This window comes from Paramisgurnus dabryanus, chromosome 2 (assembly GCF_030506205.2).
Source record: "Paramisgurnus dabryanus chromosome 2, PD_genome_1.1, whole genome shotgun sequence".
Classification (NCBI taxonomy): domain Eukaryota; kingdom Metazoa; phylum Chordata; class Actinopteri; order Cypriniformes; family Cobitidae; genus Paramisgurnus; species Paramisgurnus dabryanus.
In genome coordinates, this window is record NC_133338.1 from 24405580 (window position 1) to 24428902 (window position 23323).

The 23323-nt window shown below is 36.8% G+C and overlaps 3 protein-coding genes, 1 long non-coding RNA gene and 6 other non-coding genes across 13 annotated transcripts; 9 read left to right on the top strand and 1 right to left on the bottom strand.

Moving 5' to 3' along the window:
• The first annotated feature begins 929 nt into the window (after nt 1-929).
• Nucleotides 930-4749, top strand: b3gat3 (beta-1,3-glucuronyltransferase 3 (glucuronosyltransferase I)). The gene is made up of 6 exons (XM_065248756.2): nt 930-1093; nt 1299-1413; nt 1518-1677; nt 1850-2204; nt 3482-3772; nt 4053-4749. The coding sequence occupies exons 2-6, from the start codon at nt 1326-1328 to the stop codon at nt 4149-4151; spliced, it is 993 nt and encodes a 330-aa protein (XP_065104828.1). The 5' UTR covers nt 930-1093; nt 1299-1325; the 3' UTR covers nt 4152-4749.
• A 6252-nt stretch (nt 4750-11001) lies between these two features.
• On the top strand, nt 11002-13840 carry LOC135730816 (uncharacterized). 3 transcript variants are annotated; one of them, XM_065248758.2, is made up of 3 exons: nt 11002-11140; nt 11221-11900; nt 12778-13840. In XM_065248758.2, exons 2-3 carry the CDS (start codon nt 11304-11306, stop codon nt 12922-12924), a joined length of 744 nt encoding a protein of 247 aa, XP_065104830.1. In that variant the 5' UTR covers nt 11002-11140; nt 11221-11303; the 3' UTR covers nt 12925-13840. The 3 variants fall into 3 exon arrangements, with proteins under 3 accessions (XP_065104830.1, XP_065104831.1, XP_065104833.1); XM_065248759.2 differs by having other exon boundaries at nt 11006-11140; nt 11264-11900; XM_065248761.2 differs by having other exon boundaries at nt 11050-11182; nt 11264-11900.
• A 1366-nt stretch (nt 13841-15206) lies between these two features.
• Nucleotides 15207-18953, top strand: LOC135730817 (uncharacterized). Of its 2 annotated transcripts, XR_010526095.2 has the most exons (12): nt 15207-15241; nt 15771-15812; nt 16287-16333; nt 16516-16570; nt 16756-16797; nt 16981-17030; nt 17199-17249; nt 17434-17749; nt 17869-17917; nt 18095-18136; nt 18299-18336; nt 18514-18953. It is a non-coding gene; the product is annotated as an uncharacterized lncRNA (long non-coding RNA). The 2 variants fall into 2 exon arrangements; XR_010526094.2 differs by lacking the exon at nt 15207-15241 and having other exon boundaries at nt 15277-15812.
• LOC135730940 (small nucleolar RNA SNORD29) lies at nt 17069-17133 on the top strand. The gene has a single exon (XR_010526149.1). It is a non-coding gene; the product is annotated as a small nucleolar RNA SNORD29 (small nucleolar RNA).
• On the top strand, nt 17293-17363 carry LOC135730941 (small nucleolar RNA SNORD30). The gene has a single exon (XR_010526150.1). It is a non-coding gene; the product is annotated as a small nucleolar RNA SNORD30 (small nucleolar RNA).
• Nucleotides 17501-17627, top strand: LOC135730889 (small nucleolar RNA SNORD22). Its single transcript, XR_010526103.1, has one exon. It is a non-coding gene; the product is annotated as a small nucleolar RNA SNORD22 (small nucleolar RNA).
• LOC135730943 (small nucleolar RNA SNORD31) lies at nt 17958-18028 on the top strand. Its single transcript, XR_010526152.1, has one exon. It is a non-coding gene; the product is annotated as a small nucleolar RNA SNORD31 (small nucleolar RNA).
• On the top strand, nt 18167-18238 carry LOC135730942 (small nucleolar RNA SNORD31). The gene has a single exon (XR_010526151.1). It is a non-coding gene; the product is annotated as a small nucleolar RNA SNORD31 (small nucleolar RNA).
• On the top strand, nt 18374-18451 carry LOC135730888 (small nucleolar RNA SNORD31). The gene has a single exon (XR_010526102.1). It is a non-coding gene; the product is annotated as a small nucleolar RNA SNORD31 (small nucleolar RNA).
• A 1458-nt stretch (nt 18954-20411) lies between the features above and the next one.
• On the bottom strand, nt 20412-22692 carry arl2 (ADP-ribosylation factor-like 2). The gene is made up of 5 exons (XM_065248762.1): nt 22464-22692; nt 22190-22300; nt 21130-21292; nt 20959-21039; nt 20412-20843 (listed from the first exon to the last, which is right to left on the bottom strand). Exons 1-5 carry the CDS (start codon nt 22526-22528, stop codon nt 20709-20711), a joined length of 555 nt encoding a protein of 184 aa, XP_065104834.1. The 5' UTR covers nt 22529-22692; the 3' UTR covers nt 20412-20708.
• Between the last annotated feature and the right edge of the window lie 631 nt (nt 22693-23323).

Here is a 23323-nt window from a genome sequence, read left to right on the forward strand (position 1 = left end):
TGCTGGAGAAAAACAGCATAGACCAGCATAATTCCCATGCTGGTTTGGTGCTGGTTTAGCTGGTGGTCACCAGCATACCAGCAGGGGCGCCGTAAGGGGTGGGAAAGTTAGGACGATTACCAGCACAAAAACACAACATTTGCTGGTATGCTTTTTTTCCTGCAAGGATGGCTTTATTTTTAAGCATATTTGGCATGAAACATTTTCATTTTTATAGATTTCGATATAAAATATATACTTTATACTGTTGTTTTTTATAGTTAATATTAACAAAATACTAGTAGGCTTGCTTTTTATAGTTAATATTAACAACTCCAGACACTTAAGTGAAAAACTTTAAAGTGTCTTTAAAGGGGACATTTCACAAGACATTTTTAGGATGTAAAATAAATCGTTGGTGTCTCCAGAGTACATATGTCAAGTTTCAGCTCAAATTATCATATAGATAATTTATTATAGCATGTTAAAATTGCCACTTTGTAGGTGTGAGCAAAAATTTGCCACTTTTGGGTGTGTCCTTTAAAATGCAAAAAAGCTGATCTCTGCCACTTCTGACATCACAAGGGGAGCCAAATTTCAATGACCTATTTTTTCATATACTTGCAGGGAATGGTTTACCAAAACTAAGTTACTTGGTTGTTCTTTTTCACATTTTCTAGGTTTGATAGAGACACTGGGGATCAAATTGTAGCACTTAATGGAAAGTCATATTTTCATGATATGTCCCCTTTAAGAGACCAAGATTAGCAAACAATACCAGAGTTTATACTGATTTGAAGTCGAACATCAACAACCTTTAAAAAAAAGGGGGGTGGTGACAATTAAAGTGATTAAACTTTATATTTATATAACTTTTAAAAACCACTTGTTAGTAGTACAAAAACGGAACTATGTTCAGTTGCACGTTTTTTCCGGTCGTTAGTCGTGTTGCACACTCTAAGCGGAACTTGTTGGTAGTGCGCAGTAGTTGAATGGGAGCGCTGTATGTTACTATGCGACAGTTAACCACTATGCTCGAAAGCAAAATATTATTCAAAATATACATAATGAAGAAATAGCAAAGGTCTTATTCACCGAAGCTTTACGCCTCACCGTGAGTAATGCATACCTTACGTATTGTGACAGAAGGTTAACAGAGCAATTTATACACCATCTAATATCAACATATCTGATCAAATTGTCACTCAACCCGTGGGGAGCATTTGGGAAGCTGGACCGATTAGCCTTGTGGCTGTTGTCGTTGCAATGCATTCACATGAGTTGCCTTTGTGATCAATGATTTCATTCCCCCACTTCAGTCTTGATTTCAGCATCAACAGATCATCATGAGAGTGAGACTGAAGCTAAAGACCGTGTTTGTCTTTTACTTCACTGTGTCACTACTAGGACTCATGTATGCGCTAATGCAACTGGGTAAGACGCTCTCTTATGCAATTATAATGACGTAGCTTCTGTCATATTCATGTGAATGATGTAAAATTTAGCATGGACGTTATGATATTAACTCTTTAATACAGGTCAGCGTTGTGACTGCAGAGATCATGACTTCTCTAAAGATCAGCAGATCTCTCAACTGAGGGGAGAGATGCAGAAGCTACAGGAACACATTAAAACATCAAAACTGTCAAAAAACTCTGATGTACCCACAATTTATGTGATAACTCCAACATATGCAAGGTATGTAACAGGTTAGGTAGAGTTAGGCTTTTCAGATTATGGTCACTGGGAAGAAGATTTATTTATATTTATATATATATATATATATATATAACAAAAAAATTATCAACTACGACGTAGTGTAAAAATACAGTATGTACAGTATGCTTAAAATTCTCACTTGTCTTTTCAGACTGGTGCAGAAGGCAGAGCTCACACGTTTGTCCCACACCTTTCTTCATGTTCCTCAACTACACTGGATCCTGGTGGAGGACGCCGCCCAGCCAACTCGACTCGTCACAGACTTCCTAACTGCATCTGGCATGACTTACACCCACTTACACACGTTGACCCCCAAAGATCGGAAGCTCCAGGAGGGTGATCCCAGTTGGCTGAAGCCTCGGGGTGCTGAGCAGAGAAATGAGGGTCTGCGCTGGCTCAGAGAGATGGGTGCTGCTGCAGAGGGAAAAGAGGCGGCTGCCTTTGAAGATGCTGTTGTTTACTTTGCTGATGATGACAACACTTACAGTCTGCAGCTTTTTGAAGAGGTGAGCTATTTCAGAGTTGTATAGCAAAGGATTATGCTCATTTTCCAGCTCCCCTACATTTGATTTTTACCGTTTTGGAATCCATATAGCTGATCTCCGGGTCTGGCGCTACCACTTTTAGCATAGCTTAGCATAATCCATTGAATTTGATTAGACCATTAGCATCGCACTAAAAAATAACCAGAGTTTCGATATTTTTCCAATTTAAAACTTGACTCTGTGTAGTTACATCGTGTACTAAGACCGACAGAAAATAAATAGTTGCGATTTTCCAGGCAGATATGGGAGTATAGTTCATACCCATATTTGCCTAGAATATCACAACTTTTAATTTTCTGTCGGTCTAGGTACACAATGTAACTACACAAAGAGTCAAGTTTTAAATAGGAAAAATATCGAAACTCTGGTTATATGTTAGCATGATGCTAATGGTCTTATTAAATTCAATGGATTATATTTAGCTATGCTAAAAGTGTTACCACCAGACCCAGAGATCAGCTGAATGAATTCCAAAAAGTAAAAAATCTAATATTTAACTCTAGGGGAGTTTAAAGGGACAGTCCTTTTTTTTTTTTAAATAGGCTTATAGAAAATTAAAAGTTGCCATTTTCTAGGCCGATATGGCTAGGAACTAACTATATTAATTCCGGCGTAGTAATCAAGGACTTTGATGCCTTACCATGGTTGAAGCAGATGCAATGATATTACACAGTGCCTGAAAATAATCCCCAGTTATTGAAAATTACCAAGGGGACTATATTCAGGTCCTGTGTAATATCATTGCACAACAGGACATGATAAAAAATATAATTAAAAACACAGTTGCAACAATCCTGATCCAAAACCATATGGTGTCTGCTTAAAGAAACGTGTTAAAAACCATATGGCATCTGGTGTTTTCCCTGTACATATTTGATGAGGCATTTTTATGTATCATTTCTTTATGAGGTATTTCATGAAAATACTCCAGTAATTCAGCCAAAGGTCTAGGTAGTATTTCATAAGATCCTAAACGCCCAAGTAAACTTTGTGTCACAGACTTCACAGCCTTGAAATGTATTGCGACATTGCAGTACTTCTCCTCATCTACATACTACATATTTCTGTACATACATGCACAAGCTGCACATACAAAGTGCGTGCGGTTACAAAAATCTTGCGATGTGCATACTATTCTGATTGAATTTGCGTCACTAGACCCGTAGGCGTATAGTGATACCCTAAAGTAAATTACTCATCTGTTTTTATTTAATACTTTCCTACCCTCCTTATCTCAGATGCGATACACACGCCGCGTCTCAGTTTGGCCTGTGGGTCTGGTGGGCGCCATGAAGTTTGAAAGCCCTGTGGTGCAGAACGGAAAGGTGGTACGCTTCCACACCGGTTGGCGCCCCAGTCGGCCCTTTCCCATAGACATGGCTGGTTTTGCAGTGTCCCTGAGGCTGATTCTGGCCAATCCAGAAGCATGTTTTGATGGTGATGCCCAGATGGGGTTTTTGGAAAGCAGCTTCCTTCAGCATCTGGTTACCATGGAGGACCTTGAACCCAAAGCCGATTTGTGTACCAAGGTAAGTCTAGTAAGACTCGCTTAAGCTTGCACTGTAATTGTAGGCCCCGTTTTTGTCTAATATTAAGCTCTTTTTGGAAGATTTTTATATTTACGTTTATATTTTTACATATTTACAAATTTTAAAGCATAACTGTATCTTCAGTTGCATTGTCATGCAAGTGATATAATTGACCAGTGATGTATTAGTACATTCATCTGCCATTAAATCATTTGGGATGAAGTGTAACAAGTGCACTGAACTACATAGCTTTAATTACCATTACTCTCCTCTTGCTCAGGTGCTGGTGTGGCACACCCGAACTGAGAAACCAAAGATGAAGAGGGAAGACGCAATGCAGAAGCAGGGGTTGGGGTCAGATCCCGATGTGGAGGTGTGAGAGGCAAATGCTTAAAACATTCTTGGACTTCCCAGTCACACACTTCCATAGTGCCATGGGGAAATTCTGATATGCTAAAGACACACGAGCAATAAACTGATTCCTGATCCCTACAGATACTAAAGACACTTTAGACTTTGGTTCAAAAGTATTAGGAATGAAAGGAATGTGTTCATGTCAATACAAGCAACGGATCAAAGGAAACTACCGAAGAAATGGATTTCCATAAATGGTTTCGGTGTATCTCATATACAGTGCTTATCATCTGTATACTTGAAATGTATTTAAAAGAGAATTTTACTTATTGTTGAACACAGGTTGTATTTATATATTTGTATTTATATCTTTAGACATGAATGTGTTTAATGTGTGATATGCTGGGTTAGCCTGTGTTATGAAGTGTTAATATCTATGCTGGCTATGTCTCTGTAATGTTTTCTGTATGAACGAGTAGTACCTGCTTGTAGTTTTGTCTATGGTTACAATAGAAAGTGCGTTTTCTTTTTGTCCTATGATTTAACAGTGGTTTCCCTTTTGTCACGGATACATGTTTATTTATGTAATAATTAATCTCTTCTGAATCTGTTTTTGTGTACGTGGCACTCAGGGGCGTCATGCACCAATTTTTTTTAAGGGGGCACAGTGTCAACAGCTCACAGAAATTTGTGCATACACAGACATCAAACGAAATATTATAGAGCTTTCAGTCTTTTCCATGGCACTTACATTTCTAACAATCTGAAAACCCCTGCTTTCATGCAAAAACCTCCAAAATAAAAGTGATGACTACTTTCATATCATATACTATTCAATCGGAATAATGACACATTTGCATCATATTCACATCTGAAACGGCATGTTTTATTTAAGTCTTAATGGCTTGTTTAATTGTGTCATTAATGCATTTTGCACAACAACTACATTATCATATAAAATTAATGTAATTTTAAATCCATAAAGTATATAAACAACGAAAATGACATAAGCTATAGCCACGTGATTGATTTTAATGTTCAATAATGATTTTAAAAAATATGTTTAGATAAAATTATTAGAGGAACGGATTTTTGCATTAAATCTTACCGCATGTGAGATTCCGCGCCCGCGTGAACTTTGGCGAACTTTGGCGTTGTGCCAAGAAGATGAATCTCTGCTAATATAACGTTGAGACGGTCACATTTAAAACCATACATTTTCTACACAGAGAAGGTTAACTGCACATTAGCGTACTGGGGTTTGGAAATGTTGTGAGCGTTTCTAACACGTTTTAATTCCTCAGATAGCCAAATGCAGCAGCAAGCCAGCAACTTCAGCGAGCTCGTGAGCGCGCCCAGACACTGATGACGTCTGCGACTGCGCTCTGACTGCAGCGCCAGCTGCCGCCAGAATAAAAGTAATGTAACATGATCAAAACACTATCAAAACGGCGAAAATCTCCGAAAAGTGACAAGGATGCAGCACAGAATGTATAATATTGTGCATATTAACAGATTAAAAGTCAAATAACAGATTAATGGACGCTTATTTGATTTTGAGGTTGGATGAAAAATCCATTGGCTCAAAAAAACCAAGGGGGCAGGTGCCCCCTCAGTTTGAATGGGCATGACGCCTCTGGTGGCACTGATAAGGCTTGGAGAAACGGTGTGTAAGGTTCAGTGACTTTATGATGTCATTTGTACTTGCAATGAAATAATGAAATTATTTGAAGAATTTAAGAGCATTGCACATCACTGTTTACTGTACAGGTAGCGGTGTAAACAATGTAGCAGATATGATCCTGCACCTTGTGGTGTAGTTTTATATCTATTTACATTTAGGAACTTTATCAGTTTTATCCAAAGTGAGGAAGAACAATAAATCTCAAATGATTTAAAAGCATTATATTCCAGCAATTTAATATGTTTGACTAAATCCAAGGGACATGTCATTAAATGGTTAAGTGCTATAATTGGGTCCCCAGTGCTTCTATCAACCTAGAAAATGTAAAAAAAAAAGATCAACCCAGCAACTTAGTTTTGGTAAACCAGTCTCTGCAAACATTTGGAAAAAAAGGGTCATTGAAATTTGGCTCCCCTTGTGATGTCAGAAAGGATAATAATGCTCATTAATTTGCACTATCCAACCACGGCACTGCCATTTAGTGCAAAGATGGACACACCCAAAAATGGCAATTTTAACATAATATAAATTATAAATAATAATAATAAAAATAATAAATTATCTATATGATATTTTGAGTTAAAACTTCACATACATACTTTATTTTACATCTTAAAAAAGTCTTGTGAAATGTCCCGTTTAATATTGAGGGATCAAGGCCACAAATTATTAACACATTAAAAAAAGCTTTTGGCTAAAGTTAACCAATCAGTCAGTGGCTGTGGGTAGGGCTTTGTTAGTGTGACATAACATTAATTACCGAATCAAACTGCATGTCTAATTGTTTAAAGTGGTTGAAAAAGTAGTAGTGGGTGGATATTTTTCTTTGTTGGGTGGTTGTGTTCACACCATGCCAAACACACATTTATGTCCAAACACCTTGTAAAAGTGGATTTTACAATGATAATATGGGCCATTTTAAGCATGTTAGCTTCTATTTAAGTAACATACAGATGATGTTATATTTTTTTGGTTATATAATGTAAACTAAAACAAATGATTTTCAATGGTATGCTGATGTACACTCTAAAAATGATTGGTTGTTTCCATTATAATTTAAACCCAATGGTTGGGTTTGTCCATATTTGACCCAACCATTTAGGCCTAATCTTTTACGCTCCTTCACAAAAAAAAATCTCTGTTTCCACATGAACACGCAAAACCCGGTATGAAGCTCTGTCAAGAGCATGACAAACATACAGATGGCGATATATCCCCAACCGTAAAGCCATGCTAGCCAATAAGAAAAGTCTTACCTTGGCATAAACAACGATGTAACAAGCCAAAAACTTTGGGTTCGCCTGGCTACACAAAAATGCTGCACCCAAAATTTCTGAAAATCTTCACCCTGGCAGGTGTTTTAATAAGAGTGCGTTTTCAGTCACATGCCATGTGGACGAATGGCCAAACCGCATAGAAAAATCTACAATTTTAAAAAGATGGTGTCCGTGTGGACAGGGCTTTAGAGTGCATCTATGTGTCATCCTTTTCAATAGACTGACTCATTTGGATCTTTTTATGAAATCTTTCACCAGCTACCGATTGCTAAGACGATGTTGCCATGTGAGTTATACCGAAAATCAAAACAAATGAATAAGCAGTACATGCCGTCAGCTTTATGATTCAATACTACACCTCTGCTAGGCCCCTCCACCACACATACAATTACACATGCAATGGCAAACTCATCTCCTGAACAGCTGTTTCTGTTTGTGCCAATATCACCTAGAGGAAGAACATTGTACAGTGAGACACTCCCGAAAGTGATTGTGCAAAGGTAGAAGATACTTTAAACTGCTGTTGCCTTAAGTTTTTAAAAGAAATTAACACACTTGTGTAAAATTTCATGGAAATATTCATGTCCACATGCATTTTCTTAAGTAGGCTATTACCGTGTAGCCAACTGACCATTCGCGGAAGTTTGATTGACAGGTGACCGGTCTTCCATAGTAGAAAAAACTAATTCTATGAAATTCAGTGGGAACCGTCAACTCTGTTGTTTTCATCAGCTGTGTGTTATCATTATTTATAAAAATTTCTGAATATATAGTAATAACTTATATATTCAGTAATTAATAATTTTCACAAATAAACAACATGCGTGTTGCATACAGTGTGAGATTTTCGTGAAGAAATATTTTTTTGACAGTGCAATGCAATCACATCTACAGTGAATTTCCAGTCATTCAGATACTTTAGTAATATATCAATCTTGGCAACACGTATTTAGGGTTAGTTTGTGCAACAAGAGTTTTGTACTGAGATGCTGTGTATTTTGGGAATGGTCGGCTGATACTTCATAAAGGGGTTTTCTTTTCTGTTGGCTGCTTTACCTTCTGTAGGTAATTAAATGGGAGAAGGCAGGAGATACGTCAGCTTGAATGTTGACAGGATCAGACAGTGTGACGATTGTGTGAATCAGAGAAGGTGAGTTGAGCACTGAAGAGAGAGAGAGAGAGAGAGAGAGAGAGAGAGAGAGAGAGAGAGAGAGAGAGAAAGAGAGAGACCAGAGTCACATGAAAAAACAGCCAGCAGGTAAGCTCACTCAGCTTCTTTATCTTCACTTTGGTTCTTTGTACATATATGTGTAAACATTTCAATCTATTAATGGAAACGACTGGTAACTCTGTTGATGTAGTTAACTTTATTGGTCAGTACCTTATTTTCTACACAACAAAACTCAGGTGTACAAATAAACATGATGCTTTCAAATCAGCAATAAAACATTGATCATTCTTGTAATGTGAAAATTATAGCATTATTATTATTATTATTAACATCTCCTAAATAAATAAGTTTTGTATTTTTTTAGGTAGTATTGTATCTTGAACATTGTCACAGACGAGGCTTAAGGCTAGTCCTAGACTAAAACACATGTTTAAGCTGTCTGAACTGAAAATAACTTGCACTGACAGATCTTAAAATATGCCTTTGCCATTGAATTGTCTCGAGAAACCTGGAATGTCTTTTTCTAAGGCATATTTATAAAACATGTTAATTTAACTAAGGCCTAGACGCCTAGTCCTGGCTTTAATTAAGCTAAGACCGTTAGTTATAGGTATAGCTACCATCTATTTGTCCACTGTATTGTGTTTGCTATTTGTAAAGTAGCGTAAAAATCACAGACTTATGCAATTCCTGATATAAGATAAAATACAACAATGATAATATTTACAGGTGCTGGTCATATAATTGGAATATCATCAAAAAGTTGATTTACTTCACTAATTCCATTCAAAGAGTGAATCTTATATTATACGATTCATTACACACAGACTGATATATTTCAAATGTTTATGTCTTTTACTTTTGATGATTATAACTGACAACTAAGGAAAATCCCAAATTCAGTATCTCAGAATATTAGAATATTACTTAAGACCAATACAATGAAAGGATTTTAAGAAATCTGGGCTCACTGAAAAGTATGAACTTGATAAGTATGATCATGTACAGCACTCAATACTTATTTGGGGCTCCTTTTGCCTTAATTACTGCAGCATTGTGGCGTGGCATGGAGTCGATCAGTCTGTGGCACTGCTCAGGTGTTATGAGAGCCCAGGTCTTCTGCATTGTTGGGTCTGGCATATCGCATCTTCCTCTTCACAATACCCCATAGATTTTCTATGGGGTTAAGGTCAGGCAAGTTTGCTGCTGGCCAATAAAGAACAGGAATACCATGCTCCTTAAATCAGGTACTGGTAGCTTTGGCATCGTGTGCAGGTGCCAAGTCCTGTTGGAAAATGAAATCTGCATCTCCATAAAGTTTGGTCAGCAGCAGGAAGTGCTCTAAAAATTCCTGGTATACGGCTGTGTTGACTTTGGACCTCAGAAAACACATTGGACCAACACCAGCAGATGACATGGCACCCCAAACCATCACTGACTGTGGAAACTTTACACTGGACCTCAAGCAACAAGGATTATGTGCCTCTCCTCTCTTCCTCCAGACTATGGGACCTTGGTTTCCAAAGGAAATGCAAAATTTACTTTCATCACAGAACATAACTCAGCAGCGGTCCAGTCCTTTTTGTTTTTGAAATGCTTCTGATGCTGTCTGTTTTTCAAAAGTGGCTTAACACAAGGAATGCGACAGCTGAAACCCAGGTCTTGCATACGTCTGTGCATAGTGTTTCTTGAAGCACTGATTCCAGCTGCAGTCCACTCTTTGTGAGTCTCCTCCACAATCCTCTCCAGGGTGTGGTTATCCCTATTGTTTGTACACTTTTTTCTACCACATCTTTTCCTTCCCTTCGCCTCTCTATTAAACACAGAGCTCTGTGAAAAGTCTCTTTTGCAATGACCTTTTATATCTTGCCCTCCTTGTGCAAGGTGTCAATGGTCGTCTTTTGGACAACTGTCAAGTCAGCAGTCTTCCCCATGATTGTGTAGCCTACAGAACTAGACTAGAGCCGTTTCTCAATACCAAGTATGCCAAACTCGGACTTGTGTCCTTCGTAGTTCGAACTTGCAAGTTCAGACTCCGAAGAACGAACTCGTGACGCGAAATGCATTCTGGGAAACTTCACTGTCATTCACTGTCATAAGTCCACACAAGTCTCCTCTGATGCATCCTTGATAAAATGAGCGGATCAATGGATTTTATGTGAACTTGGGCTTGATGCGAACTTTGATTTGGAACAGTACTTGGTCCGCGACTGATGACGTTTCACAAGTCCACAAGAACACAAGTACAGACAAGAACACATATTGAAAAATGGTTTAAGAGACCATTTAATGGCCTTTGCAGGTGTTTTGACTTAATTAGCTGATTAGATTGTGACACCAGATTAGATTTTAACCAGGTTAAAATAAGATTTTAATATTATGAGATACTGAATTTGGGATTTTCCATAGTTGTCAGTTGTAATCATTAAAATTAAAAGAAATAAACATTTGAAATATTTCAGTCTGTGTGCAATGAATTAATTTAATATACAAGTTTCACTTTTTTAATGGAATTAGTAAAATAAATCAACTTTTTGATGATATTTTAATTTTATGACCAGCACCTGTATCTATGTCTATGGCACCAGTCGAAGTTCCAGCAAGACCAATTGGAGTCAAAGTCAAAACCAGGCTGTGGTTCATCTTATCTAAGTCATAAAGCGTAGTGTATTCCGCTAACTTACTAGACATACTGTCCCTAAAAAGGAACTAACTGATACGCTGTACACACACAGATTGAACTTTGAACAGTGTGGCTATGATGACGTGACTGATAAACACACATTTCTGAGGCATAGAAGGGAGAGATAAACCTCAAGCCATGTAGATTTTCATTTCAGCTGTAGCTTGAGGAATCCAGCTGTTGTTATCTGCCTGATTATGTAAGGAACATTTCTATCAAGTCTTTAAAACCTCATTGACTGGTATATATATTTATAATCTTTGTCCAATGTTTCCACAGACGACAAGCGTCACATGCTAAAGTCATTTTCCTTCCTCTTCAGATGACAAAAAACTGAATTAACTTCTCAAGTTCACAAGACCATGACTATCGGCAGAAGCTCCAAGAAAAACAAGGCCCCTCGTTCTCCTCCTTTTCTGGACAAGGCTAATGGATTCTACGGCCGTCTGGATGAGATAGGTGGAGATGATGTACAGGTCGAGGGTATAATCACTGAAGACCAAATGGGAACCTCGAACAGAGGAGAGAACCAGACAGGGACGGACAACACATCAGGCTGGATGGAAGAGGAGGACCATGCGATTGACTTTAACCAGGGAATGATGGATGACGATGGTACCACCTTACTGAAGAGAAAGCCAAGCCGACTAAGTCGCCGCTGGAGCAGAAAAAGTTCCAGGAAGCCTAAATCTTCCCCAGGAAAAGAAGCACAAAAGCAAAGCGCTGAGACTGATAACAAAGAGATGCCACCAACAGCCCAAAGTCTGGAGGCAACAAACAGCGGAGAACCAGAAATGGTCCACTTTTATATAAAAGAGCATGCGGATGATCAGATTCTGATTTCAAGAAAGAGCGAACGGGAAAAGGAGCTGGAAGATGCAAGAAAAGAGACGGAAGGGAAATTGAATGGAGATTCAACAGAGATTGTAAAGAGGAATACTCTCAACAATTATTGCAAGGTGAGATTTAGCTGGATGACTTTGTGCTTGTGTCTTGTTTCTTTTCATTAGATTAACACACAAAAGCTGAAACATGCTTTTAAAAGTTTGGCTTTTAACCCGCTCAGATGTTCAGTGAGATAAATTCTTGTCATTGATTTTATTGTTGACTGACCAGAACACAATGTCCAAACAAGTTTTATACACAAGTTGTATACAGTATTGTAAGTTTAACCATATTATTTGACTCCTTTTATAATGAGCTAAATAGAGTTAAATATTACTTAAATTGCAAATATTTAAAGTGCCCTTGAACAGGGAGGGCAAAAGTTATTCTGTAACCATCTTTGGTTCCAAAAGGGAACATACTGTGAAAAGTCATGTGGGGTAAAGTTCCTTTTCACAATGTGCAGAAATAAGCAGTCTATTCGTGCCACCAGATAAGACACCATGTAATCTGTTTACTTGTGCTGCAATATATCATGTCAGTCCATTTCAGAAAAATAATCCTAGGTCCTAATATGTACCATTTAGGTACATATGTATATATTTGGAACCAATATGTACCTCTGATGTACGAATATGTACTATTTGGTACCTCTGAGGTACTCAGACATGAACTCTTTAGGTGCAAAGATGTACATTTTTAAAAGGGCACTGCCCCAGTGATAGGGACCATTTTCTGATATAGTAATTGCCCTCCTGTCTACTAGTTTGTAATATCACTTAGTGTTCTTTTTGCATTTTAATATATTCATAGGAAAGGCAAGTGATGCAAGAACAACACTCTTTTTAATCTAGATTTAGTTGACCTTGGTCTGAGAGTTTCCATGATGAGAAATTTCTGCAAATAACCTAAGAACTAATTTGTTAATTTCGTTTTTTATGTCTTCTGTAGGCTGTTGACAGAGCTTTCCGAAGAGGATGGGAGACTTTCATTACCAATCTGTATAGTGTGACCCTGACACCGATCTCATCAACATCTTCCTCACCATCAGTCAAATCCAAACTGAACAGAAATCGTGCTTTAGCAGAGTTCAGATAAAAGCAGACTGATTGTAGGTTAAAATCTAGCAGTTTTTTTGTTTAATTTAAATGCACTCTGATATTTAATATGCTTCTATCTTTGTGTAGAACTGATCAGCACTTAATTTGTTTTAGACTGATCATTATGTAACCAGACAACAGGGGTCAATATGTTTCATCAGTTTATTAAGTTATTGCAGTAAGTATAGGGGCATGTTGCTGATCTTTGTTCCCTCAGGGGAAAACATGAGGCCTGTGCTCTTGATAATCTCATATGGAAAGATTGTTTGAGTCCGGATGGGATTATTTTTTGAGCTGTGAACATTATTGTGGCGTTTCTGTACTGTGGCCTTGAACTTGTGTTCTTTCCAAATACCAAAGGGTTAACTTTAACAAAACAATTTTGGGAGCTCAAAACGCTTTAAAGAAATTATTTCAACAGGTACAACATTATTGGCAGTGAAGTATGTAATAAAACTGAGCCACGAAATGAAGTAAAGATGTTAGACTGTGTTCTGTAGCCTTATTTCACTCCACAATCTTCTAATTCACCAATATGATGTTAGAAAACTGTGGGTTTGTATGTTTTAAAGGTGTCTGTCTTTTTGTTGTAATGTCCTGTTTTAAATGCATTCACATCAAGGCAATACTTGTAATAAAAAAGCAAAGAGAAAAACAATATTGTCAGTTATTTAAAACTTTACAACCCTTAATATTGCATACCACTGGGCATCTTTAAATGAAAAACGAGCATACTGTTTACTGCATGTACACGTCTCAGTATACATGTAAAGAAATGAAACGGTACAAGTATAAACGTGCAATTATAAAAATGTTATAATTTTTTAATATTACTTCTTGTATGCTACATTGTTGTTACATGAGCTTGTTATGTACTGTACATTTGTACCTTAGGGAGTGATGTCGCTGTAATAAAAAATATTTTTCATTTCCAATTTGTGTAACAGTGAACTTTAAGTAGAATGATTGTACAGTAAGTTAGGGAAGTAATGTTAAAAATCATGACTGTTAATACTAACTTGACTCATTCACTACACTAGAAATGTAAGGTAATGATTGATTGATTGATTGATTGATTTATCCTCAAGAGGAAGTTTGTTTCCACCATCGATGCGTACATACATGATACAAACATACATAACATATTACAACAACATAAACATATACACATGTACATATATGGAGAGCATACCTGACATGTCAATGGCCAATTCCTATTTATTTAGAGCTCGTAGAAACGGGAACAAAACTCTTACTAAAATTTTTTTTACTAATGTTGGGCACATTGCTTTGTGCAATAAAATGTGAGAGGTCATCAGAGAAAATGTATGAAATAGGAGTATGCTATGTTTTGTTAAATATGGCCTGTTTATTGGTTCTTCCTAATAGACCCTTTTACTGTTTGTACACAATGATGACGTGGCAGCGTATGCGCGCGCATTTAGGCAACGGAAGTATCGTAAGAATCAACAGTGAAGCAACACAAACAGTAAGTTATTTTAAAAAAGTTGACTTTATCAACATTTTCAACACAGCTACCAGATCCGTGTACTATAGTGGAGTGGATAAAAGACGTTAGCAGATGGCCAAAAATAAAGTTGCCAGATACACATATACGTATATTAGTATATTATATTAGTGCAACCAAACGCAACAACGGGACATTTTGATGTTGAGAAACCGTTTTAATAAACTTTCTGAGTTGCTACCACGTTAGAACCAATGGGGAATAACACCACTTCTGTTGCCCAAATGCGCGCGCAGGCTATTTGATCACGTGAGCTGTAAAAGGGTCTATTGCTGCAGATATTATGCCATCTAGTGGGAACATTTTAAGAAACCTCCAGAGCTCGCACATGCAGGCTGCATAGTGCATACGTCATCAAACCTGTTTTTTTTTTTATTACTTAACTGAGCATAACATTCTCAAGTCATAAGCATATTAAAACAATTTACAATTAAGTAAGAATAGTCAACATTATAGTTGTTAATTTTCTGAAATAAGTCAGTCTTTATGACGTATGTAGACTACAAATGCGACTTCTGGAGGCTTGAAAAACGGCACAAATAAAGATAGAACAAAGTCATAACTCAATAAATAAAGTTTTTAAAATTGTTAAATGCTTAAACCAAAGTTATTTAAACGTTATTTGATAAGGCTCTTAATATTTTTATGCGGAATGAGGGAATGAAACCTTTTGTGAGATTTTTGAATCTTATTGGTTGTTGCAAAGTGGGCGTATATTTCACATGATGACATGTATAAAACGCGCCGATTCCATTTCTTCGTCCATTTTGGAGCAGCATTTGTCTAGGTAAGATGTTTCTTGGTTTTGTTATACTTAACGTAGTTTCTGCACGTGTGTTATATTTCTTGTTCAGCTACGGTTTGATATTTAGTAACAACAAATAGCCAGCATCTCATTGGTTTTAATTTAAGACTTGCATTTTGTAGATGTTACTTCCTTGCACGGCCCCTCCATTGGTGCGTCCTACCGGTTGCGATCAAGCCTATCACTTAAATCTTTATCCATCCGTGCTAGTTTGTCAATACTTTTGTTATATCATGGCTTTATTTTAATGTCGATTAGTTAATCGTCGTTAAGATCATTGTATTTTAAGTATAGCAATTGTAAAATGTCTGTTTTTTTCTCTATGCCGTGATCTCTCAATGATGATAATTTCACAGACCTGTACTGAAACACTGTGATTGTACATTTTATTTATCTGATGAGAGATTGCACGTTTTTACTTAATTCATGAAAGTAAAAGTTGGCGAGTTGCACGTGTTCTGGAAGCGTCACGTGGAATTGCTTGACCTAACCGAGATTTTCTCTTTTGCAGCCATGCGGTCCAAAATGAGTTTGCAGCTTATTGGGTGGAAAGGTCAGTATTTGTATTCGGTCTAATCATTTTATACTATAACTCAATTTATATTCGTGAGATCTAGGCAGTGGTTTGCTACATTTTAAAGCACCATTGCATAATCTTGGTTAAACGGGGCATCTTGTGCCCTCGGCTATCACGCAAGAAATCCCAAATGCTGCACATCTATTATCGTAATTTTGATTGTGTTGTTCGAATTCAGCCAAGCGTAATTAAACTTCCACACTCCTAAATAAGCTTTTCAATAATATTACAGTAATAACACTTGATTTGAGTAATTTAAGTGCATTGGTTTAGGCTTCATCCAGTGCTACTGTGATGACTTAAAGAATTCTCTCTTCCTGATTTGCGTTGAAGACGCTTTTCTTAACTGAGTAGCATTGGACATCCCCCCTCACATTTACAAGGGAATTTCTGGATAATTTCTGTGTGAACAGGGCCTGTTGTTAAAATGCTTTTATGTATGTTTTGCAGGTTCACTTGGTTCTAGTGCACTGAAGCTAAAGCTTTTTATTATAATGGTAAGTTTTGTTGAAAGAAGTTTCATATTTTGAATATTAGAATGATGATTACAATGACAAGCATATGTCTGAGTTTCAGTGATGTTTGCCTTTTTAAATTCTGACTTGATGCAAAAAACTTAACTTGTACTTCAGTAATTTCCCTTTTGTGTAGTATTAATGTTTTATTTACTTTTTTAAAGGGTGTCTACACGTGATGTTGGGGTGTGAAGTGTGCCTAGTGCCTGGATTCTGTTGGTAAGGTTTTTTTTGTTTAAGTCTTGGTCTAACACTTTGTTTGAGATGATTAAGTTTATCTTTTTGAACTGGACGACATTTGTCTCATGGCATTCTAGTCACCAAAGTATGATCAGACATAATCTTGACTATGTTCTTATCTGTGCTTTCTACTTCATACACTTATGCCTCATTTTTGTTTTTAGGTGCTTTTGGGTGTTTATTGGAGTGCAGTCACTGACTTAGTGGTGAGTTCTTATTCAGTCTGCTTTCATGGAGTAGTCTGAGAGGATGAACAGGTTTTAGCCTTAATATCTGGACGGCATTATTGCCACATGGCCTTTTAGTCACCAAAGCCCCGATCAGACAAGAATAAACTTGTTTTCCTTTGTGACCGTTGAGCGAGTCCTCAAGTTTGATTTCTGTTTCAGGTGGTGCCTGCACAAAATGACCATTAATGGATGGGCTGCTCGTGTCAAAGGTATGTTTAGTTTTTTTCTGCCAAGCTTTGTGATGTAGTCTCTGTGATGAAGATACTTAGCTCACTTTGAACCCATGTGAAACGACACGAACAACTGAGAGATTGATTTGGGTTTTGTATTACAATTCTGGCTTTGTGACCGTACTTAACATTGCCATCTCTTTTCAGGATTGGCCATCGTGTGATTGGTCATGGGTTGAATACTCCTAGTACTTTCAGGTGAGATTGTGGCTGCGTTAGTGTAAAATTTAATCCTTCTGTAACTTATGATGATTTCACTTTTGGAATCTCGTTCGTCTGAAATCCTGTTGATAAATCTTATTTCTGATGTTACAGTACTAGCTTTGTCAATATGCGTGAGAAAATGTGCTCTGAATAACTTGTAGCGTTTTTTTTCTTCAAGGTATTGTGCCTGATATCTGCACAGGTGAGTTTAGACATCTGCTATATAAAATGCTTTGCAGCTAGTCCTTTAATGATGCAACTTGCACACGTCTTACGCCCTGTGTCAGCACCAGAACCTGAAAAGGTGAACCCACTGGCGTTGCCTGGGCAAGAAGGGGATGACTTGTTGGGGTTACCAACAGTCTGAGAAGGACTAGCTTTAGTAATAGGCTAAATTTGACTTTATCCCCACAATTCTTTAATATCTATCTTCCTGCTCTCTCTAGTTGTGCAGAAGATGAGTTCTCCAGGAATGGCTGCGGCTTTTGACTTGGGTAAGATTACATGCTTACCGCCCCAGTCTGAATTTAAGTGACTAATTGGTAGCCCTCTGACCTTCAATCGTTTGTTTTTCACTTAAGTTTATTTAAAATTAATGAGTTCATTTCTTCAGGTGAATCCATGGCTCGCATGTGTTGTGGTGCTGTGTAGGAGTTTCTAAGGTATGTAGACAACATTGCATGTATGCAATACAAATTCACACAGACATGATGATTTGTGACTACCGCCCCAGTCTGATTTTAGCTGACTGATTGGTAACCCTCTGACCTCCCAGTAGTTAATGGTTTACTTAAAATTTGATTTAAAATTCTAAGTTTAAACTTTCTTTATTCCCTCAGGTGACCATGCCTTGCGACTTGCTGTCCAGATTGTAATTTAAGGTGTGTAGTTGCAAGTATGAAACAATTTGGTATGGATGTGATGAGTTAGGATTACCGCCCCAGTCTGAAGAGTCATGATTGATTGGTATTCTCTGATCCATACCTCATATGACTGTACTGCATGTTTCTTTGTGCACTAATTTTGGTATTTTGCTTTTCCAGATTTGCCCCAGACGTCAACTGATTCTGAAGTTTGACAGGTTTGTACTGTCAGTGTTGGGTCACTACCATATTTTACTTGATAAATGATGATTTTAAAAATGTACCGCCCCAGTCTGATGTTTCATGACTGATTGGTACCACCTCTGATACAAATGATTAGTTAAAAGTACTTTTTTTACTGTACATCGTTGTACTAATTACTTGTTACTTTTTAGGCAGAAATTGAACTCGTTATGGTCCTAATGAAGTTACTGAAGATTCCAGAGTTGGCAATTGTGGTAACGTTCACTGTACCTTTATGCCACTTAATGCATTCAGATGTTTCTATTAGACCTCATTGCTACAGGCAAATAAAATTACAATTAAACAAGTCTAGTTTGTTTGACCCATTCTTCAAATGTTTTCTAAATGGCTTTGAATTAAAGTATGGTACTTTGAAAGGATGTCATCTTTAACAAGTCAGTTTGTGAAATTGTCATTTATAAATAAAATGCTTAACTGTAAGTGGTAAAATCGGCCAATGTTATGGTCTCTTGGATGAGAAAAGTCTTAATGCTTCATACAAATACCTTTTTGGTAACAATTTCTGTTTTGAAGTTGGGACCTTGTCTGTGTATGTTTTTGGAAGTGTTAAACAATAAATGGCTGCTTCCTATCCCTTTTGTGTTGTCTCTTGAAATCATGCATATTATGCGAGTATGTATCGACAACCTAGAACAATGATTTCCATCCAGGGTCTATGTGTTTTTAACCCTCAAGGGTGTTTCCCCAAATTACATCATTGGGTCTTTCTTGAACTAGGATGTTTATCTGGTACAAAATGGTCCTAATATTTAAATTATTTCAGTATGACAAAGCATAATTTTATACTTTGATTTGTCATCAAATGTGCTAATGTACAGAGTTAAGTTAACACAATCACTATAATAGTTGGAGCACTACAACACTTGTATTTTTGTACATTTAAGTCCATCAACTGATCCTACACAAGGACCGAGGAAGGTTAAATCCTATCCCAGGCTCTTTGGCCACATGCACGGTACATTCTGCATAGCAGAGATGTATACTAAAAGTATTTTAACTTTCTACATAAAAGTACATTTTTCTTTGGAAAACATACATTCCAAAGCATAATCTTACTTCACTACATTTCATAATTGAAAGTTTTTTTATGTAATTAATTACACAGAAATTATGTACTTTTAGTCAAAGTAAATCTATGTAATTTGGTATAAAATTTTTTTTAATATGCAATAAATGAATAAACAGTATAATTCTATGCTTTAGAATGTAGTGAACATTTATTAAAGTAAAGCCCAAATGCTTGGAAAATGTAACCAAAATAATTTAGTATACACCTCTATGTATAGGTTATTAGTTTATCCCAGGGAAATTGGTGACTCCGATTTACCTCATCTGCATATTTTTAGACTGGGGAACTGATGTACCAGAAGGACATCCAATCTAACATGGATAACACATGAAATATACCATTCAAGGGGTGGCTTAATTAAGGTATTTATTGAAATTCACTATTGAGCCTTACTGATTGGCTATGGGGTTGTCTAAGAAATAATCGAGTAATTAATTGGTCATCACATTTACAGATTTCTGCTCTAATACTTACAAAGTGGAAACTTAAATTAGGCATTTATGGTATGCAAAACATGGATACATGTTAACCAATGTCATGATTTGTATTGGAAATGAACACGTCTCCAAAATAATGATGCTTAAAAAATATCAACTTTTGCCAGAAATAAAAGCATGCATATGAACTTTTGAGATATCCAAAGATACATGCAGTGAATCAAGTATCTCAAACAAAACAGTCAAAAAAAACAACAACCTGAAGAAGGTAAAATATAGGCTAAATATATGGACAGTAAAGAGTGACCAAAGACTTTTTCCAAAAGGGTTTTGTACTGAAAAAGTCAAATTTATTTCAATTTCTGACGTATAACCTTTTCATTGCCATTTAAGTAAATCTACTGAACCTCAACATTTGAGCCTGATAAAAAAGTTAATGTCAGACACAAATGGAATTGCATCTGACCCAGAGTCTTTAGTTTTAAATTGTAGGATCTAACACAACTTCTTTCAAACATTGCAGTGATGTTAACATTTTTCAGGTTTAATAAAACAATGAACCAAACACTACATATATTATTAACTTGGAAAATGTACTTTTTTTAAAGCAAGCGTATGGTAATTTTGTTCGTATTTCCTTGAGGCTCAACACTTCACATGCAGCCAAAAGCTTTACAGAAAGCAGCTTTGTTGTGCAACTCAAAAATGTACAAACCCTGTTGGTTGTACAGCTAGTAGGTCTCTGAGATATATTTGCACAAAGCAGGTTCAGCATGAACCTTTTGTACTGTCCATTATTTGTGTTGAAATGCTCAGTCCATCAATCAGCTGTAAAGATCCGAGCTGCTATATCATCAAGTAGCCAATCCACACCTGTCAGCAGGTTCTCACCAGTCACAGCACTGCATCCCACTATACACCAGTGATGGGTCTTGATGTCATCAAGGGATAAAACCTGTATAAAACAACCAATCAAAATATGACCACCAAATTATTGATCATTCACAGTTGTGGCATGTATGCAGGAATAATGCGTTTGTTAACCAGAAGGAATGAAAAAAGAAAATTACCTCTCGTATGGCATCTTTTGATAAAGCACCAGGCAGGTCCTGTTTGTTGGCAAACACTAGTAGAGTGGCTCCTGCTAATCGCTGTTAAAAAGAACCCAAATACATTCAATGGTAATGTGAATCTACAACTAAAATAACACACAAACACATGCTTTAAAAAGATAATCTTACCTCTTCTAGTAACAAAACATCCAACTCTCTTCTGCAGTCCTCCATTCTCAACCTGTCGGCACTGTCCACTACCCACACCAGTCCATCTGTGCTTTCGAAATAATTCCTCCAGTACGATCGCAATGATTTCTGACCTCCCACATCCCAGATATTCAGATTAAACCTACGATAAAGAATACGAGAACAACAAACAAAAACTAACTAACTTTTCATTACATCAAGACTAATGCACCATTATGTGAAATGTACACATCTTCAAGGGATAGTTCACCCAAAAATGAAAATTCTGTCATCATTTACTCACTCTCATGTTGTAACAGACCTATATAAATATTTTTTTTTCTTATGAACACAAGTGAAGATATTTACAGAAATGTTTGTAACCAAACCGATCATCAGCCCTATTCACTTCTATAGTAGGAAAAAGAATGCTATGGAAGTGAATGGGGCTCATGAATGGTTTGGATACAAAATTCCACATAATATTTTCCTTTGTTTTAATCAGAACTGTAGTCTTTAAAAAAGATGCTATGCCGCTTCCTTCCATTATAGTGAACTGAATGTAAAATGTAAGACAATGGGCACTGACATGTTATGCAAAAACATCAGCTTGAACATATATCAGGGTGATAACAACTACCTTAAAGGACCAAAACCATCTTTTGAAAAATTTTACTGGAAGTGTAATTCATTTTTTTATTTTGACCTGAGTCCTGTTTGTTTGCATGGAGAGGGTGGGGTTTATGACTAGTACTGCATCAAAGAGCCAGCAGCTTCACTTTTCAGGATGTAGGAGGCACACCCACATTTTCAATTTGGGGTGAGCTGTCCCTTTAAGACAGCATACGTTGTCCACATCCTGGCAAAACCAGAACGACACATATCGTGTTTGCTTCATTAACCAAATAAGTAATACATAAATAAAGGAACAGAGTTATATATTCCTAAACATGCTCATTAACAATTAAGGGGCCTTAAATAAGACACATTTAAGTAATAAAGACAGCTCTTCACTTCTTGTTGAAGCTTGAGCACAAAGAAAAAACTGCTCATCGTTTACCCCCTATGCTCGAGTGTCTTTATGTTGAATCCCAACGTTGGAGAAATAGTGCTGACATCTTCGCCATTGAACTTCTTCAGGATGGTTGTTTTCCCAGCATTGTCAAGCCCTCTGAAGAGAAATGTTAAGGATCCACGGTGTGATCATCAACACAAAAGACGTTAACATTACTCCTATAAAGAGAACATAATGCGTACAGACGAAGTATACAAATATTCCACATGCCGACGTAATATAAAAACATTCATTTACATGCTTGGTCATGAAAAGATACAGCATCAGTAGTCGCATTTCGCGCTCCTTGTGCTTCATCTTCTTTAAAATCGTAAGTAAACCCATCGTGAATGTTAGCTTCTAAAATACGTAAGTGGCTTACACTCGAAATCATATATTATCTATTAAAGAATCGGAAATACTTCTAAATAAATGCGTACTTGCGTTCCACATGCGTTATTACAAAGCCATTCTGAAAACAAGGAAGAGTTCTTTCGCGTGACGCAAACATACTGACATATGATTGGCTAGAAATTCCACACGTGGAACGTTAGACTAATATGATTGGTTAATGCGCCTGTCGTTTTAACGTTCTTTTAGTCTATTGGCTTAGGAACACCGCTACATAGGCGTGTTCTCGTATTCGATTGGCGAGAAAGCTGACCGTTAAAAATGTGAAAAAATGTGAAAAAAAATTTAAGCCACACGCACTTACATTTGTTGTTTCTATGGCAGCGCCATCTTGTGTGCATTTACCTGAGCAGAAGGCGCCGTACAAGGTAAATCAAATGACAAAATGATATTTAATCCCATACGACAGCTTGACTAAATCAAATTATAAAACACAAATATATATTAAACAGTATCAACAAATTGGAATGCTATCTGTTTTAAAGAGAATATCATTTGGCTTAATACTTGAAAACAATGAAAAACCCTAAATGTAGAGTAACTGTACAGACAGACAGACAGTCAGACCTCACAGATTTCCCCCAATTAACAAACAACCACAAAGATTTTAAATAGATCCAATAAACGACAAACCATAGGCTACATACTAGCCCTACTGAAAAATTAATCTAAGACCAGCATAAATTGTGGTTTTAAGTGGTTTTGCTGGTGAAGCAAGCTGTGTTCGGT

Coding starts and splice junctions, on each gene's coding strand:
- b3gat3 (XM_065248756.2), top strand. CDS start 1,326: ATGAGAGTGAGACTGAAGCTAAAGACCGTGTTTGTCTTTTACTTCACT. Junction 1,414..1,517: donor GTATGCGCTAATGCAACTGG/GTAAGACGCTCT, acceptor TCTTTAATACAG/GTCAGCGTTGTGACTGCAGA. Junction 2,205..3,481: donor GTCTGCAGCTTTTTGAAGAG/GTGAGCTATTTC, acceptor TCCTTATCTCAG/ATGCGATACACACGCCGCGT.
- LOC135730816 (XM_065248758.2), top strand. CDS start 11,304: ATGACTATCGGCAGAAGCTCCAAGAAAAACAAGGCCCCTCGTTCTCCT. Junction 11,901..12,777: donor CTCTCAACAATTATTGCAAG/GTGAGATTTAGC, acceptor TGTCTTCTGTAG/GCTGTTGACAGAGCTTTCCG.
- arl2 (XM_065248762.1), bottom strand. CDS start 22,528: ATGGGTTTACTTACGATTTTAAAGAAGATGAAGCACAAGGAGCGCGAA. Junction 21,293..22,189: donor AAGACACTCGAGCATAGGGG/GTAAACGATGAG, acceptor TCTTTATCGTAG/GTTTAATCTGAATATCTGGG. Junction 20,844..20,958: donor CAAAAGATGCCATACGAGAG/GTAATTTTCTTT, acceptor TGTTTTATACAG/GTTTTATCCCTTGATGACAT.